The sequence below is a fragment of the Salvia splendens genome, chromosome 14 (assembly GCF_004379255.2).
Source record: "Salvia splendens isolate huo1 chromosome 14, SspV2, whole genome shotgun sequence".
In the NCBI taxonomy this organism is placed as follows: Eukaryota; Viridiplantae; Streptophyta; class Magnoliopsida; order Lamiales; family Lamiaceae; genus Salvia; species Salvia splendens.
Window position 1 is genome coordinate 23,808,410 of NC_056045.1, and position 19,762 is coordinate 23,828,171.

Genomic DNA, 19,762 nt, shown 5'->3' on the forward strand with positions numbered 1-19,762 from the left:
GTGTACCATGTACAAGTAAACTAGATATGAAGATGATGAGAATGACTCTTGTTTGTTATAACCATGTAATTCGTAGTTAAGATTGGGCACTTGGTAGAGAAGTGATTGTTGATATATTCATGTAACTGTAATCCATTTAAAACATTCTGAACCTCCAGTAAGCTGAGACACTTGATGTCCCAACTAATACTACTATGCTATGGCATCTCATATTGCTGCTCAGTAATAGATTCTCTACATACAAGAATTTCGAAAGCCTAATCTGATATTTATTGAGAATTCTTTGTATTTGATAAGTCTATAATCCAAGTAGAATGGAATGTCAGTATGTGTTTATAAGACTTTCAATGCCTAATAGTAGGATAGCTGCAGAGTATTTTTCTTAGGGAGATATTTGTTTTTATTTATTTTATTTTCGTTTTTTAAATATAAATTCTTATAAATGATGAAAATAATTGGCTTATAGAATCTATTCTGGTTCTACTCTTACCATAAAAATAGTAATTAGACCCTGAAGCTAGAGCAGTCTTGACTGTGGAGGCAGTGTTATCTCTTGGTTGAAAACTTGTCACATCAATGTTTGACATGAATATGAGTTTCAGTTTGTGCTTGATAATGATTTCTCATTAATAATTTTCAGATGGGTGGAAGATCAACTGTTAAAGATGAGGTGCTATGCCGTTTCATTTTCCCAGAGAGGCCTGGTGCTTTGATGAAATTTTTGGATGCTTTGAGTCCACGTTGGAATATAAGTTTGTTCCATTACCGTGGGCAGGTTGTATACCCTAGATCATCTATTCATATATGCTAGCATCATGTATATTTATTCAGCCAATTTACCATTTTGCTGCACCTCCAGGGAGAAACTGGTGCAAATGTGTTAGTTGGCATCCAAGTTGCTCGAACAGAAATGGAGGAGTTCCGCCATCGTGCAAACAGTCTTGGGTATGAGTATGCAGTGGAAACTGCTAATGAAGCATTCCAGATTTTAATGCAATAAACATAGATTACACTGCACAGTGATATATCCCTTGGAGCTCTTGCGGCTTTAGCTGGGGAGCCCATTGTCAGTTTTGGATCAAATTCGGAAAGGTATGAGTTCTTGGTTTGCCTATGCTGCAGCATCGTGCTTGAAGCCATATTCCGTGTACGAGAAGTTATATGTAAAATGAGAACCATTTTGGTTTAAGTTCCTTGGAAGAGGTTTACTCTGCTGTGGGTACAATGGCTCACAGTGGATTGGTGATTGCAACTTTGATATTGAAATACTTTAGTTTGATTTTTTTTGGGTGCTCCAGACCCCTCTTCATGGTTATACCGTTACATATTATGGTGCCTTGGATCTTGGAATATTATCAACTTTATAATATGGTGTATAAGTTAGCAAAGTATTCAAGGAAATTTGGATATGGCTTCCTTTCCAACTGGGAATTAAGTCAATTTTATATACTCCTAAGTAACAAAATATTAATTTGAGTTACTATCCAAATTGATATTGATTTATACGTCCGAATTCAAATTACGAAAATTCTGGATTTTCTTTGAATGTATTATTTCTGGTATTAAAGATTTTAGTAATCACAAATTAATTTAAGTTTGTAGCGAACTTTAATTACTTACATAGTTTTTTTTTTAAATTGTCTATTTTAGAGATACTATTATTTATTAGTATAATGAAATAAATTCTAGTAGGCTAAAATAGTTATCTTTGCCCAGTATACCAAGATTTTATTGGGTTAAAAAACCTTCTTATACATTTAATGTAATGTATAATTAAAAATTATACATTTCATAGACCTTAGTATTAAAGATTAAAAATTTCATAGATCTTACTCGTATTTATTACTCCTAGTAATGAGCTATAAAAAATCTTACTAGAATTCTGTAGTGTTGCTCGTACTAGTGTCATTAGACCATCTCTAGTGGTGCACCAAAACTTAAAATGAGGTACTTCAAAATCAATCTCATTTTGGTTTTTAGTAAAAAAATGCTTATTTTTAGGTTTATTAAAGCAATTTCAATGAGCTTGAAGTAGTTGTTAGCTTATTTTTAATTATATTCTTAAAATATTAATATCATTTATTATAAAATAATTTGACGTGTGTGCGCATATAGCACAGCCCCACATTGATAGCAGGTTCACTTATCTGATTTACATATCAAACATTCATCAATGTTAATTTAACTATCGAAAAGTAAATAATTTAACATGATTTCTACACCCTCCGTCCATCAATAACTGTTTATTTTATTTTTTTTCGTTCCTCCATCAGTAAATATCTTTTTTACATTTTTGCTATTTTTTATTACAATCCACTAAATTTATTTTCCTCATATTCCTCTATAAAACTAATACTTCAGACTATATAAAATTAGGACACGCCTTTCACTGACGTTTCAACCCACTTCCTAGGTCCTACTATGTTTATTAAAATTTAAAACCATGCCCGGTCGAATTAGCCTTGTATCGGTAGACGGAGTGAGTAATTGATAGACTAATCTTAAGTCTTAACCATTCTACTAAACCAGCCCTTAATCATTTTGATCAGTACAGAAAACCGTTAAAGAATGTCTTCTCCCTGCAATATGTTCATTTTGAATGTAAATATATCTGGAAACATTGACAATTCTGGATTGAGGTATCTATAATACATTCTGACATTTGAATTTCAACGATTGTAGGGCGGCCTGAACTGAAGATCTAAACCCTTTCAATCAACATATTCAATAATTCTTGAGAGAGAATGCACGGGATACCGCGCAAAGCCTCAACCCAGGAAGAACGAGATGACTCGTCTGTCAAAGCCTCCAAACTTCGCCATCTCCAATCTCAACTCCTCCACTTTCACCACAACAAAATGTTTGTAATTTTCCCTTTTACTACTCATTTCCACCCAGCTGTAGTATTAATTGGATATGATCGATTTGTACTCGTGGTTAATCTTTGAGGGTTTTCACTGCAGATATACGAAAGAAGCAATAGAAATTAGTGCCAAGCTGTTGGAATCCAATCCCGAGCATTACACCGGTTGGAATTACCGGAAGCTCGCGGTTCAGCACCTTCTCGATCGACACCAGGAGAATGAAGTTGATTCCGAATCGCCCCAATCAGTTCTTGATGAAGAATTGATACTTGTAAGTTTGTGCTTACTTATTATCCATCGATTGCTCTTGATTCAGTGAGTTAGAAGTTAGTATATAGGATATTTGGGAGGTGTTCAACACTGATATTTTTGCAACTTTTTTGTAGTAGGGATTTGTTAAATAACTGATCGAGCTCTGATTCAGTTGAGATATAGATCCAAGTGTTCAAATTTGAAATTTTGCATCTCTTTATAGTAGGAATTGGTTAAATGATTGATGAATTTGTGAGAGTACGAATTGTCATTTAGGTAGAGAATGCATTGAAGAGAAACTTTAAGGTATATGGGGCGTGGCATCATCGCAAATGGGTCCTAAGTAAGGGCCATTCATCCTCGGACAGGGAATTGCGGCTTCTGGGAAAGTTCCAGAAGCTGGACTCCCGGAATTTCCATGCATGGAATTACAGGAGATGAGGTCCTGGATATTTGGTGTTCATTTGGGTAATGTAGTGATTCGGACCTGCTAATGTGGTTCTTTGGTGCTGCCTTTTCCAGGTTTATAACAGAGCTAAAGAAGATTCCAGATGAAGATGAACTTCAATACACCACTGATATGATATATGATAATTTTAGTAATTATTCTGCCTGGCATAATCGAAGGTATGCTAGTTTGTTTCTTGAAATTTCTATTCACTTAAAATGATCGTTCATCATGCATGCTTTATCTTCTAATCCCTGGGAACTTCAAATGACCATCTATCATCATTTTAAAATTGAATATAGTGGAGTATATTTTTCCTGATGGAAATAGTTGGTTTTCTGAAGTCGAAAATATGTAGGGTAGTGTTATATTTTGCTCATATCCCATTGATATCAGGCCGTGCTATCTTAATTTGCACACCTGCATTTTCTTTTCGACTTGATAAGTAGTGTCCTTAACAGTTGCATGAGAGATAGTACCAACAGTTTGATAAGTTATAGCACAGTTTACCGACTGGATGTTTTCTAGTCTGCATTACATGGGTGTAATCAACTTATTTGAACTGCGGAGTTTGATCGCAGTGTTTCATAAAATTTACATTGTGAGAAACTCGTGAAATTGTGACGAGGATTACTAATGTTCGAATGTTATAGAGCTACAAAGATTGTTTTTTGTATCACAAAGGTCATGTAACAGATGTACATAGTATGATATTGTTAATTTTAATAACCTCTTCATAGATTGTACATGAAACTTATCAATGGCTTTTAATTTCCTATTTATGATATTAATAATTCACTTTCCCCCAACACTTACAGCATGCTTTTGTCTTAACTACTTGAGAAAAGAGCAAAAGGATATGACAAAACAGAGAATGTCTTGAGTGAGGAGTTTGAGTTTGTGCGCAATGCTCTCTTCACAGACCCTAATGATCAAAGTAGCTGGTTTTACCATTTGTGGCTTTTGGGTCAAACATTGAAGCGGGAGCCTCTATTTATTTCTTCATCGCCTCCTCATGGTTCTAATCTATCTTTGTCAATTGATAACCCAGACTGCCAGCCTTTTTTCTCCAAGATATATCATCAGTCTAAAGAAAGAGCATTTACCCTAATTTTATATTTCAGTGAAGCAGTTGAAGGTGTTAGCTCATCTACAGTCACTGTAGAATTTGATTATGATGGTGGTGATGGTCTTATTTGGCATTCGCTATCAGCAAATAAACTTGGGTTTTCCCAGGCTTGGTTAACTTACATTAAGTATCCTCATGATTCCTTAGAATCCTGCCATGTAAAGGTTGCCATTGCACAATTTCCCGGCATTATTTCTTCAAGTGGTATGCCATGTAGTCGGCCTTGTTTTATATCATTCACTATAAGTGTATGTTCAAACAATCAAGAGCATTCTGAGGTGCAAACTACACATAATATATCATGGAATGAGGAGAATTTCAAAGCTCATTCTACCCATCCTGAAGATTCAAGCTTGTTTGCCTCACTATGTAAATTAGACATTACAAAGGAGAATAAGCCAACCACCCCTATCTTGTGTATGGAGACTTTATCCAATGAAATTGCTTGCAGCCGGGAACTGTTGTCATCATCAAACTGGTAAGCTGGATTAGTGCTGGATTGCTTTCACAATTTTAAAGAAACTTCTTGATTTGGCAAGTAGTTTTATTTTGTTGTTATGTCTTTTTGTTTTAGTTAAATTGGAAAACTTACTCTTGCAAGACTCTTGGCGGCACACAACGCATTGATCACGTATGGTTGCATGGATTCTGGAACTGAGGCTCATTATGAAGATATTCTTGCACTTTATCATGATTTAATGAAAATGGATCCTGCACATATTGGGTATTATGAGGATGAGTACAGCTTAGTGCTAATGAAGCAGGTCAATCTTCATTCATTGGTCTTTCTTTCTGGACAATATAGAATGCTTTGGTCATGTCATTTACTGAGAAAATGTGCATTTCATCATGGTAGATAGTCATTACTTGGTCAATCTGCAATCCCGCGAAACTAGTGTGAACATAAAGAAATATAGAGTCGATCTGCTTTGGAGCTTGAGTAGTTTGATCAAAGATTTGTTTCGACCCAATAAACGCCATTTAGTCATGGAGCCCTTTTGCTTTAGGTCTTGTGAAAATTTTCTAATCGTTATTAACTCTTAGTTCACCTGAAACCTCTTAGTTGAACTACAAGCTGGATAAGAAAGCCATATGATACCTGCTAAAGACTTCTGTTTAGAAGTAGAGTCTCATTATCACAAGTTTTGAGGGAAGATCTTTTTAGTGACAGAATTCTACACTTAAAACTCTGAGAAGCAGATCATGTGTAATTATAATCAAGGAATGTTCTAATTATGGATGCTGGATCTGGAAAACTATCATATGAGCAAAAAAAATGTGCATATTTACTTTACAATCTGGATTTTCATTGTACTTTGGGGAAATAAAGGTTCATTTTATATCAAAGTAAATGGTCCCTGATTTTAGTAAGCACTGCTTGCATCACATAGACCTCGGAGAGTGGCAATTGATCATACCGTTTTCAATTCTTTGCTTGTAATCTTTTTTATGTTCTCGGCTTGCAGTTGCCTTCCTTGAGAACCTTCCTTGATCACAAATTTCTTTTTTATATTTCATGTGTGGTAGTGGGAAGGGCAGTGTTTTCAAGCTGACAATTTTTTTCATCAATACTTTTCTTAGTTTTTCTGCATTAATCCTAATTCTGTCACTTATCTTTAATATTTTGTGCAGCTGACTTCAAATACCGAGTCTTTATTGAAGCTCTGTGGTAATTATCAAGAATTGTCGTTGCCAAGTATTAGTTCTCATACATATGTACGGCTAAAGGGCCTCTCATTGTCACGAGTTTCATGTATGGAGCACTTGCTGTGGGTTCAAATGTTGGATCTCAGCCACAACAAACTCAGATCAATTGAAGGTAGTTGATATACACATACTATATGATATCCTTGACATCATTAATGTGAACAGCTACAAATTTCCTTTTTTTTATGGAAAATGTAATTCTGTAATCAATGTAAATGCTGTGTTCTCATGCACCTTAAAGTGCTGGCTGTAATTTTTTTTATGGATTAGAGGAGCTGACTTGACTTCTTACTTTAAATTTGGCCGAATTCTGCGACAGGGTTGGAAGCTCTGCAACTGCTATCCTGCTTGAAGCTTAGCAACAACAGGCTCAGCAGTTTTACAGCCCTGGAATCCTTGAAAATGCTCAAGTCATTACAAGTTTTGGATGTATCATATAACGAGATTGGCGACCACTCCATCGACACAAGAAGATACATGTGCTCGTCTCCTCTCAATAGTACAACGGGGTCCGAATGGCAGTTGAAGAGATTCACCGATGAAGAGGCTGATATGAAGCATTTTTGGGATGCTTATCTACTCTTCAAGGACTTGAATTTGGTGCAATTAGATATTGTGGGAAATGCCATTGTCGACGATAGGTTGAAAGCTTTTCTGGTAAAGTTGATGTCAGCATTGAAGTGGTTTGATGGTGAGAGCTGCCATTAGATATGTTTCAACTGTTTGTCGGTAAAAACTAAACCGAACCAACACGAATTGGATTAGTCGAGGAAAGGGACTGCTTCAGCTAGGCCTGACAGCAGCGACACGACGACAGAGGCAGTCATGGAGATGGTCATCGTGCAAACTGCAAACAGTCTCGGGTATGAGTATGCACTGCACCGTGATATATCCGTTGGAGCTCATGCGGCTCTAGCTGGGGAGCCCTTCGTCAGTAAACTCAGAAAGGTTGCGTATGCAGGCAGCAGCGTCGTGCTTGAAGCCATATTTCGTAGTACTAAAAAAGAATTTATATGTAAAATGAGAACCATTTTGGTTTAAATTCTTTGCAACTTTGATGTTCAAATTAATTTAGACGATGATATAGTATATGGCAAAAAAATTTGTACAGTGATATGATACAATCATTAGAATTTTTGGGCACCACACAATTAGGAACAAGATATAAGTCATTAAATAGCTTTGATATTATAAGTAGCAAAACAAATCACGGGGCGTCTCTGTTACTAATGTGTTTTTGGAAACCACGTTTATGTAGACGATGCATATATAGAACATCCATATTAAATACAAATAGAAACTGTTTGCCCATTCGTCTTTCCGTTGGAGCCTCTAAAAGTAGAATTCATAACAAAAATCAGATAAATCTTGAGACGTTAAAATAGCTGTCAATAATTAATTAGGCGCTTCTACTTTCTCCATTAAAACAAAGAACCACGAGCTAAGCATCACTATCAAAATCTCCCTCACAAATTTAGTAGTAGTAATAATTTCACGATCCAAACTAACAAACAGCCCCTAATTCTCTGCGAGTGAAGATCAGCTGGTCATAGCTCAAATAACAAATTTAAATATAAAAAGGCTTAGCTTAGCTTAGCATTGGCTGTAAATTTCATCGTTGATTTTACTTAATACTTCCTCCCCATAAACTCAATATAATAAACCCAATTAAACTAGAATATCTAAATTATAGAAATATTTCGCAAATAAAAAATAAATTTGTAGCCGACTTATAATAAATAAGGTGAAAATTGGGAAGGCAAGGAATCAAGCAAACAAGGAAAAAAAGCGTTAGACGTCATCACTAAGTTTCCATATTCTGCATGAAAACATTTCATATGATCAGCCAATATAATTAATTAAACGCAGCAATTCTTTTCTCTTCCCGCACTCCATAATATCTCTCAGTATCAGTGTAATAATCTGTAATCACCTACTCTTTCTTCTTCTCCAAAAATCAAGAGAGAGAGATGGTGAGTTTGAAGAACTTGTGGTTTGTGGCAGCAGTGTTCATGGCTACAGGGATGGTGCTTTTCATGAGGCCAAAAGAGTCCATTTTTCATTCTCTCAACTCTAATTTCTTAAAGGAACACTTGCATTCCGCCTCCAATAATTCTTCGATGTCCGAGCATTTGTTTCGTAACGATGAAGTAAGTCTTCCTTCTTCATTAATCTTTATTTTTTACCATAATACCATTGTGAGTCTCTCACTCATTTTGAATCAGTACAGAAAATAGCTATTAAAGATTATCTTCACTCTGCAATCTTAATTTTATTTAAAGTATACAATATTTATGGAAACACTGAGAATTCTGGATGTAGGTATCTTTATACATTTTGTAGATAATATAGAGAAATGTCATGATAAATTTATAACGTAGAGTATATATTACGTAATTATCTCTAAACTGAAATTATAAGGAGGAAGGCTGCAATTTATAAAGACAACTTATTATGTCTTTAAATTTAAGATATCATAGAGTCATATAAATAAGATAGAAGATCTATACCATCTTTCTCTTGTCAATTAGAATTTGAGAGGCAGATTCTGTGTCCATTCTCTATTTAATTAGTTGCTTAACATATTCTTCTTATTAAAGGGTGGCAATCGATACGCCAATTTCTATTGAATATTTTCTTACTCTCAGTTCTTTTAAGTTTTTTTTGGTAAGAATATAAAACGTATATAAATACAAAGTTAGTACTACTATAATTTTGCGTAATTAAATGAGTAATTGATAAGAAAGCGAAACACTAGCTAATAATTACTGCCAATAATTATACTAATTGACTGGAAAAAACCAATTATAGTAGTAAATTTGAACTTGATCGATCAGTTGAAAAAAATTGCTCTTTATATAGATTAAAAAGAATAGCACAAGAATCGAAGGATCAGAGCGAAAATATAGCAATTTGGCAAAAGTAGAAGCTGATCTGGCGCAAGCACGGGCGGTAATCCGGGCCGAATTAGACGCAAACCAAACCGATCTAGTTGACCCGGATTACATACCAACCGGGCCAATGTATTGGGATCCCAAGACCTTCCATAGGTACGTACGTTCTCAATAAATTCCATAAACATAGTGATTATTAATGAAGGATTAATTACTTGTAATTTACCATGTAAAATTGCAGAAGCTATAGGGAGATGGAGAAGAGATTGAAGGTGTACGTATACGAAGAAGGGGAGCCGCCCGTATTCCATTTCGGGCCGTGCAAGAACACATACGCCATAGAAGGAATCTTCATGGCTAGCATGGAAGTGAGCTTGTTTCGGACATTCGATCCGGAGGAAGCTCACTTGTTCTTCCTCCCCATTAGTATCACAATGATCACTCAAGTTATCTATGTGCCCGAATCTCATGACTGGTCCCTCATGAAGAGCACAGCTTCGGATTATATCCATGTCATTGCTAACAAGTATCCTTATTGGAATCGAAGCCTCGGAGCCGATCATTTCATGCTCGCCTGTCATGATTGGGTAATCGATCATTTTTCATCACTCCATCTTAATTACTACTCCCTTCGGTCCATTATTAATTGTGAATGAAATAAGTTATTGGAATATAAGTTTAATTAACCAAATATACGAAAAGTGTAAGGGATAAGAAATGACAAAACATTCTCTCTTAATATGAGATACTGTTATAGTTATTTTTGTTTCATTTACCAACACTCGCAGGGGCCGGAGATCTCATTCGCGATCCCAAATCTGCACAAGAACGCGATCCGGGCGTTATGCAACGCCAACACCTCGGAGAAATTCAACCCCTCTCGCGACGTCTCGATCCCAGAGATCCACCTTCCCACGGGCACCACGAGAGGCCTCCTGGGCGGGCCGCCCTCGTCCCGGAGGCCCATCCTGGTGTTCTACGCAGGTGGGGTCCACGGGCCGATCCGGCCGATTCTCCTCGAGCACTGGGAGAACGCATCCGATCCGGACGTGCAGGTGCACCGGTACCTGCCGAGCAACGTGTCGTACTACGGCATGATGAGGCGGAGCCGCTACTGCATATGCCCGAGCGGGTATGAGGTGGCAAGCCCGCGGATGGTGGAGGGGCTGTATTCGGGGTGCGTGCCGGTGCTGATCAAGGACAAGTACGTGGTGCCGTTCGGAGACGTGCTGGACTGGGAGAAGTTCGCGGTGATCGTGGCGGTGAGGGACATCCCCAACTTGAAGAGGATCCTGGCTGGGATATCGCTGAGGGACTACGTGAAGCTGCAGAGGCAGGGGATCAAGATGCGCCGCCACTTCGAGGTCAACACGCCGCCGCGGAGGTACGATGTCTTTGGTATGATCCTGCATTCCATATGGGTCAGAAGACTCAACGTCCGCCTCCGGGGAGATATTATTCACTGAGATTGGCTGCCTTGTAAATGTTAATCAGATAAATACTTATCTTTTGCTTTTTCTAACTACTAATTTCTTCAACTAAAATAGCGATATAGGCATTTTCTGAGAACTGTAGATTTATTCGGATAATCGGATTAGTTATATTCTCCATCCATTCATTACTTAACCTCCTAATTATCAATTTACTTTTATTTGCGTATTGAGATTTTGTTGTTTTGAAAAGTGAGTAAGGTCTAGTTTTCATGAAAATATTGCACTATTACATGAGTTTATTTGGTACTCTATTTCATAAATAATACTCCCAGTAGCAGTATATAACTATAATAACTTCAAATTTATTACTCTCTCCATTCACGATTAAATGTCTCATATCTGACAAGTAAGAGCATAACAAATTATTTGACTTATAAAGTAAAGTTGGTAGAAAAAATTAGTTGAATATGAGTCTCATTTTTATATATTAATTTTATAATAAAATGTGAATGGAATGAATTAGTGGATTGCAGGGAAGGTCCACTTATCAAATATAGTAAAAGTGAAAAAAAGGGAAAAAAATGAGCATTTAATAGCTGGGACCCGGATCCTCTGCAATGCTGTGGTAACAAACGGTGCCGTTTTAGTTGATTTTTTCAAAAATTTCTTCTCTTTCGTTCAACTGTTGGAGCAAATTCCAATATGCATAATAGATTTCTTAATTAAACTCATCCTATAACAAATCTGTTGGTAGAGAGAAGATCTGTTGCAAACCATATTTAGGCGACTTGTGGGCGCCTACTTGCCACATCACCCGTATTCTCTTTCCATGATCTCATTATTCCATGTCAATGCTAATCTTTTAATTTAGAGTGAACATATAAAGTCCCTAATGTTTCCAGTTACTATAGGTCCCTAATAAAAAAAATATCGCCATAATACTCTAACCTTAAACATAACTAGTATCACGTTTGTGCTATGCATAGATTAATATATTTTTAAAATATTAATTTTTAATTTTAAATTAATTAAATAAAAGTAGAATCAATATTAGCACTGAACAATATGAGTAACAATTTTAGTTATATGAGAATAAAAAATCTATACAAATCAACATTGAAGCATAATAAATTTTGAAACAAATCACATAATATAATGTTTAAACATTAAATCATGAAGTAGGAAGATAAAAATCTATCACAATAATTACTCATCATTTTTAAAACTTTTTTATACACTACATTAACTTTAAAATTAAAATCAATCTCATCATTATAAACTAAAACCTTCAATTCTTCACAATCCGTCACTCTTCAACAGAATTTATAGGTAAAATAACTTGTTTATCATCTTTAAAGCTACAATAAAATAGGGAACAAAATAAATTTGCAATGCACAAAATCAATAATCAATATGTATTAAAACGATCAGCTTTACAGCAAAGCATAAGATGAGACCATGAAAGTACATTGGGGTACTTTTTTTATGTATTGTGATGATTGTTTTCATCAAATTCACTTTGAAAACACCTTTGCGTCCCATTTTTTTGTATAGCGGCAGCCCGAGTTATCTCCACAACGTAAATGTGAACTAGCTTTGTCGTAGCAGCCGCCACTTTGAGGAAATCCTTTAGGTGTGTATCTTCAACAATGGGCATCAAAGGGCCGCCTATTAAAACCTCATCGCAGTCATGACTGTACTTTGGATCATAATAATAGAACTCACATATCATATTCCTATCATACTTCAACTTTAACACAATACTCGAGAGGTCAATGGGCTCAAATTGGTTTATGTTACAGAAATCGGAGAATGTCAAATACCCACCAACATACTTTTTCTCATCTTTGGTAAAGAAGAATGAACCTCTATGATAGAAAGCAACTGAAAACTTTCCAGGCTCTTCCCCTGATAAGGAAAACAAAAATCGTACAATCAAAAATCAAACCAAAACATCCAAAAAAATCACAAAAATATCAATTACGGAGCCCTAAATCACAAACTGAGGATTAAAAATCAATTTCTATCACTGAAAGCCCAATGTACGGATGGAATTAAAAACATAACTTACTATATTCATCTTTGGGGACGAAAAAATCCAGGCGAGGATCTCAAAAATCCCAGGTTTCTTCATCCACATCGATGACCTCCGGTGCATGTCTCGGTGGTCGTCGTGGTGGTAGCGATAGCGGTGGTGTGGGTTCCTTTTTACGAGGAGACGAATTTCGTGATGACGATGCGTCTGAGGTTCCAGCGCGCTTCCGTTATGGCGCCATTCATGCAAGAGAGATTTTTACAGAGGGGAGCAGAGAGAATGAAGAGTGAAAATAAAGTTAGTGAAATTTTTAGGCGAGGTGGGAGAGTGAAGAGTGAAAATAAAGTTTGTGAAATTTTTGAAATTTGATAAATAACAAATGGAGTATTGTATATGTGGCGTGTATATGTGGTGTATATTGTAGCATACAAACCGAAGCCTGACGGCTGACGCACATACGTCAAATCTTGACAGGTGAACAGTAATTAGCAGTACATGCGGTGCAGCATGCAGGCCGCCACTGCAGATTTCCATTTGATATGACCATAATGCCCTTTTAGGGCTGAACGGTCTTTTAGTCAGAAAAAACATGATATGTGATTATGTTTAAGGTTAGAGTCTTGTGTCGATATTTTTTTTGTTAGGGACCTGCAATGTGACAACTGGAAACGTTAGGGACTTTCTATGTAGTTCACTCTTTTATTTTAATCTTATTTATTTTCTTTTTTATATTTTCTTTCCTCCCTATTTTTTAATAACCTAAACATTACATGTATAATTTGGCCGCCTTTTGTCTTCTTCTGCAACATCTCTCTTTAAATTTTTTGAGATTATTTGACAGAGGGAGTATCACTTTGTTCGTCAAAACTTTGCATCCCGCTAACACAGGTAATATTAATTTTTTTAATTACTTGTCATATATTAGTTCTAGATTAATATTATGAATGCAAATTTTATTTAGAATCGTAAAGTAATTTAGAAGAACAATTTTATGTAAACATACTAACTTTTGTTGTTTGAATATAAATCCCACCAAATCACGTGCAGCAATTTTTTTAGTGTTATGAATAGGTTATTTTAATAGACTATAAATTCAAGTTTTTTTAATTTTCTTTTGATCATCGCCATGAGAACATAAGGTCACCCGCAACGCGTTACGCGGGTGGCCCGAGTCCCGTTCCTCCGTGACGAGACTGGCGTGGGACGTGTTGCAGCGTCCCGTCCCCTCACCATCCCGCCGAGACCCCCGTCACGCCGAGACAGCGCGCGAGCTATCTCGCCACGCTCTTGCGCGACGTGGCGCGCTCCGGGGCGATGCGTGACGCCCACTCGTCGGCCCGCGAGTGGGTTTCGTCACGCTGACGCAATAAATCATTTTTTAAAAAATTTGAATTTAATAAAAAAAATTAAAATTAAAATTCAAAAAAGGTAATATTACCGTTTTCGACCGTTTTCCCTTTTTTATTTTTTATTTTTTTACTCTATAAATACTCCTATTTCATTCTCATTTCACACACAAACACACATCTAATCCTCTCAAATCATCTCTCTTTTCACTCCAATTTCCATCTCAAATCATCTATTTTATTCTTCTCTCAAAGTTAATCGATCTAATGGATCCATTTGGGCAAATGCATCGAATAATGGAAGTTCGGGAGGCGGAGGAAGCCGCGCCGCCCCAAAGACGCTCCCGGACTTACATCCATCATAACCGGGAGGAAGCCGCCGCAAGGTTAGTACGCGACTACTTCTGTGATAACCCGGTATGGGGAGATACCTACTTCTATCACTGTTTCCGCATGCAGCGACCGCTATTTCTCCACATCGCAAATACATTGGCGACCCGGGAAGAGTTCTTCCAAGAAAGGTTTGACGCCGTCGGCCGTCCCAGCCACACGACGCTGCAGAAATGTACTGCAGCAATCCGTCAGCTTGCGACTGGACAAATGGCGGATGTGTTCGACGAATACCTCCACATTGGAAAAAGTACTGGGTGAATGTGCTTGATCCAATTCTGTAAAGGCGTCCAGACAGCCTTCACCGACGAATTTCTCCGGAAGCCAAGCACGACAGATTGCCAGTTTCTGCTCCGCCTTCACGAAGAAGTGCACGGATTCCCCGGGATGCTTGGCAGCGTCGATTGCATGCACTGGCAATGGAAGAATTGTCTGGTGGCGTGGAGGCGGTCGTACACGAGCAGCCACAAAGGCACCCACCCCACCGTTATACTCGAGGCCGTTGCCGACTACCGGCTATGGATCTGCCATGCGTACTTCGGGGTCCCCGGCTCGAACAACGACATAAACGCACCGGCCATCAACTTCACCGCTAACAACCGGCACTATAAAATGGGGTACTATTTTGCCGACGGCATCTACCCGGAGTGGCCAACCTTCGTGAAGACGTGCACCAGGCCTGTGAACGCAAATCAGGCTCTTTTTGCGCAGAAGCAAGAGGCTGCTCGGAAGGATGTGGAGCGGGCGTTCGGAGGTTCTCCAAGCGCGCTTCAACATTATCAAAGCCCCAGCTCGTACGTGGTTCATGGAGAGCATGGTCGACATCATGTATACGTGCATAATCTTGCACAACATGATTGTCCAAGACAAAGGACCCGAAGCGGGAAATTGGTTCGACCCTGAAGCCCCCGGAAGCTCAACCGCAAGTAGTCCGCCTCGAAGTGGAGTGCATCCGTCTATACAAGAACGGTTGTCTATTCGGGCAAGGACACGTGACTCTACCGCCACGCCCAACTCCAAGATGATCTAATTGAGCACATTTGGGCAAACTTTGGCAACCGGTATACGTACATCATCGCTGGTAGAAATTAAACTATGTATTTTTCATTTTTTAAGATTTTTAATTATGTTTTGTTTTATTGTTTTAAGAATGTAATGTTGTAATTTTATTTTATTTAATGAAATGTGTTTTAATTAATTGAATTTGTTGGAAATAAAAATAAAAAATGAAAATGAATTTAGAGCATCAAAATATACAGAGTTGAATGACCTGACGTGGACTTCATCAAACAGCGATCGATGACGTTTGCTTTTTCTCATAGGCATCTATTATAAATTTGGTTTGACTAAGATTTTCTTCCGTCCGTGGAATTTTTATGGTCAATAATTTGCATTTTAATTTCTAATATTTTAAATTATGTCTTTTATTTATTTATTTTGCCACGAATTTAATTATGTCTTTTTTTTAGGATTTTAAGTTGTATTTTTATTTTATTTAATGAAGTGTGTTTTTTATTAATTGAATTTGTTGGAAATAAAAATAAAAAATAAAATTGAATGAATAGTAATTTAAGAGACAGTTAATGGACGGATAAGAGATGGAGGATTACAGGTTCCGTCCCTTAGTTAACAGATGGATTAAAAAAGTACAGTGGATCCCATGAATAGTAATTTAAGAGACGGTTAAGGGAAGGATAAGAGACAGCGTTGCAGATGGCCTAACAATTGTTCGACTTGATGTGATTGCTTGTTAATTTAACAAAAACTGATGGTGTAAAACTTAACATTTTTAACTTTCTGTTTTGAGAGTATTGTAATATTACTATTTGTCAATTACTCTTATTACTATTACAATGTGTACATATGTTAAATTTTTTTTAATTGAATCTACTAGTATGTTGAATGAGAATATGGGCGATCAATTGTATATTCCTCAAGTTGTAAATGACCATAAGCCAAATATTGGAATGAAGTTTGCATCACTAGATGATGCATTTGCATTCTACTATCAGTATGCACGTGAAGCAAGTTTTAGTGCAAAGATTAAGCAATAGTAAAAAGAATAAGGGAACAAATGAGGTTGTCTGGAAACAATTTGTTTGCTTTAAAGCAGGTCAAACTGATGAAGTTCGTTCATTTAAAAGAGCACTGAGTGGTGGCCCGATTAAGACGAGAGCTCGTGGTAAAGTTAGAACTGGTTGTCAGGCAAAGATTTCTATTGTCAAACAACAAACTGGATCTGATTGGAGTGTTAGTGTCTTCACAAAAGGTCATAATCATGGACTTTCTACACCTTCAAAGGTGCATTTGCTTCGATCACATCGTAGTGTTTCTGCTGTGAAGAGAGTACTGACTCAACAATTTTCAGAAGCTAATATACCTATGTGTCACCTAATGCAACTACTAGAGATAGAGAATGGAGGCCAGAAAATGTAGGTTGCACAGAAAAAAATATTAGAAATTTTGAGAGGGACCTAAGGGATGAACAAAAGGGTATTGATACAGAAACTGTGATAGAATTCTTTACATCCGAGAAAGAGAAGGATTCAACATATTTCTTTGACTATGAGACATATTCAGACAATAGATTCAAACGATATTTTTGGGCAGATACTAAATCAAGGATGCCCTATACTGCGTTTGGTGATATTGCTGTGTTTGATTCCACTTATAACACCAACAAGTATGGTATGATTTTCACACCTTTCGTAGGGGTTAATCATCATCATCAAACAATTGTTTTTGGCTGTGGATTATTAGGTGATGAGAAGACCGAATCATATATTTGGTTGCTTAATAAGTTTATGGAAGCGATGCTGTTAAGGGATAATTTCCCTTAACAAGATTCCGGCGTCGCGATTGCGATCGTAGGAGGGATAAAATGTTGTCGCGGGAGCTTTGCCCGTCGATCAAACCAAGAACAATACGGAATTGAAATAAAAGCGTGAAAATAAAATAGAAGGATAATTGATATTTCTTGATTGAATGAGAAGAATACAATGCCTCCTATTTATAAGACTACCCTAACTTAGAGAACAAGAAAATAAAGATCCTAATAATATGTGAGAAATATATGCTAAATCAATACTAAACTAAATAATAGAGATATGAGGATATTCGTAGAGATATTCTCGTATCAGATGCCAACAGATGCACCAACAGCAATCATCACCTATGACGAAAGCAATTGCACAAGTTTTTCCAAAAGCAGTGTATCGCTATTGCTTGTGGCATATATTGAACAAATTTCCAGACAAGATTTCTCCAATGACTTTCCGAGATCATTATCAAGTTCAGCTGCGAGGAAGCATAATTTTACCCATAATAGAACTCCTATCAGCTTGTTTTCTTGAAAATTGATGTTGGAAAAAAATTCAAAGAGAGAAGCAAGTTGTTGGAATAAATAAAATGATAGTAAATGACAAAAAGATACAAACCAAAAAGAAATAACTTTATTGTACAAAGAATAGCTGATGTTGTATTGGAGATCCGCAGATAAAGATGTAGAACATATTGATAATCAAATGCAAAATCGTGGGGATTTGAAGATATAAATAAAATAAAATAAAATAAAATAAAATAAAATAAAATAAAATAAAATAAAATAAAATAAAATAAAATAAAATAAAATATAAAACACTAATATGGAATAAATAGATAAAGGAAAAAAAAGAACAGTTGTCAATTTACTAAAATGTAAAATAATACTTATAATTAATTCAAACTTCGAGGAATCATTAATAACTATTACTCCACCTACTATTGGATTATATTGATCATAAAAAATAGAAATATGAAAAAAAAGGAAGAGCAAAAAGCTAAGAACATTACACACAGATCTTATTTATCATTCACTCATTTTAAAAAATATTGCAAACTTGTTTGTTTTATTTAAATACTAAAATAAACATAAAATGAATTAAATTTCTAAATAAAAATTTTCTAAAAAGATTAAAATAGGAATATCTCTATATTAAGCAAAAAAAATTTAATTTTTTTGCAAATTAAAAATCTCCATATTCATCCTTATCAAATAGGAACATCTCCAAGTCAAATTAAAAATCATGCGAGAATCAACATTTAAGAATTAAGTAAATATTTAAAAATAAAATATACAAATATTTATTCCATCATGTTTACAATTTATAACTTATAAGCCTTCTCTAGTATAATCTAATAGTAAGTCGAGTAATAGTTATTAATGATTCCTTGGAGTATTATTTTACATTAACATATACCAACAGATTTGGTTAAGGAAGAGTTCTAATTAAGAAATCTTATGCATATTGGCTCCAACAGTTGACGGAAAGAATTTTTTTTTGAAAAAATCAACTAAAACGGCACCGTTTGTTACCACAGCATGCTGTGCTATGATTATGCCACAACAGAGGATCCAGGTCGACGAATGGAGTGTTTGTTTCAAAATCAAAATGACTACATAGATTCTAATCACGTCCATTAAAACGTAGTAGTAATTTGTAAGTCATTTAATGATATAAATTATATAAAAAACATAACAACCAAATGTTTCGAAATATCAATATTCACCATTAAAAAACATGCACCACTTCTTATTCCATCCGGTATATCTTTGAATTAGATGATGAATACTGTGATTATGCCACAACAGAGGATCCAGGTCGACGAATGGAGTAGTTTGTTTCAAAATCAACTAAAACGGCACCGTTTGTTACCACAGCATGCTGTGCTATGATTATGCCACAGCAGAGGATCCAGGTCGACGAATGGAGTGTTTGTTTCAAAATCAAAATGACTACATATATTCTAATCACGTCCATTAAAACGTAGTAGTAATTTGTAAGTCATTTAATGATATAAATTATATAAAAAACATAATAACCAAATGTTTCGAAATATCAATATTCACCATTAAAAAACATACACCACTTCTTATTCCATCCGGTATATCTTTGAATTAGATGATGAATACTGTGATTATGCCACAACAGAGGATCCAGGTCGACGAATGGAGTAGTTTGTTTCAAAATCAAAATGACTACATAGATTCTAATCACATCCATTAAAACGTAGTAGTAATTTATAAGTCATTTAACGATATAAATTATATAAAAACATAACACCCAAATGTTTCGAAATATCAATATTCACCATTAAAAAACATACACCACTTCTTATTCCATACGGTATATCTTTGAATTAGATGATGAATACTGTGATTATGCCACAATAGAGGATCCAAGTCGACGAATGGAGTAGTTTGTTTCAAAATCAAAATGACTATA

The 19,762-nt window shown here is 36.0% G+C and overlaps 1 protein-coding gene and 1 pseudogene across 1 annotated transcript; both read left to right on the plus strand.

The window, feature by feature from the left end:
• Positions 1–2,617: 2,617 nt before the first annotated feature.
• LOC121763460 lies at positions 2,618–7,561 on the plus strand (annotated as a pseudogene).
• A 783-nt stretch (positions 7,562–8,344) lies between these two features.
• Positions 8,345–10,860, plus strand: LOC121764768 (probable glycosyltransferase At5g03795). Its single transcript, XM_042160794.1, has 4 exons — positions 8,345–8,550; positions 9,263–9,450; positions 9,536–9,881; positions 10,083–10,860. Exons 1-4 carry the CDS (start codon positions 8,371–8,373, stop codon positions 10,758–10,760), a joined length of 1,392 nt encoding a protein of 463 aa, XP_042016728.1. The 5' UTR covers positions 8,345–8,370; the 3' UTR covers positions 10,761–10,860.
• The last annotated feature ends 8,902 nt before the right edge of the window (positions 10,861–19,762 follow it).

What these genes read in the sequence shown, in the direction of transcription:
- LOC121764768 (XM_042160794.1), top strand. Translation starts at nt 8,371, where the DNA reads ATGGTGAGTTTGAAGAACTTGTGGTTTGTGGCAGCAGTGTTCATGGCT. An exon ending in ATTTGTTTCGTAACGATGAA is followed by an intron (nt 8,551 to 9,262) that starts GTAAGTCTTCCT and finishes CTCTTTATATAG; the next exon opens with ATTAAAAAGAATAGCACAAG. An exon ending in GATCCCAAGACCTTCCATAG is followed by an intron (nt 9,451 to 9,535) that starts GTACGTACGTTC and finishes GTAAAATTGCAG; the next exon opens with AAGCTATAGGGAGATGGAGA.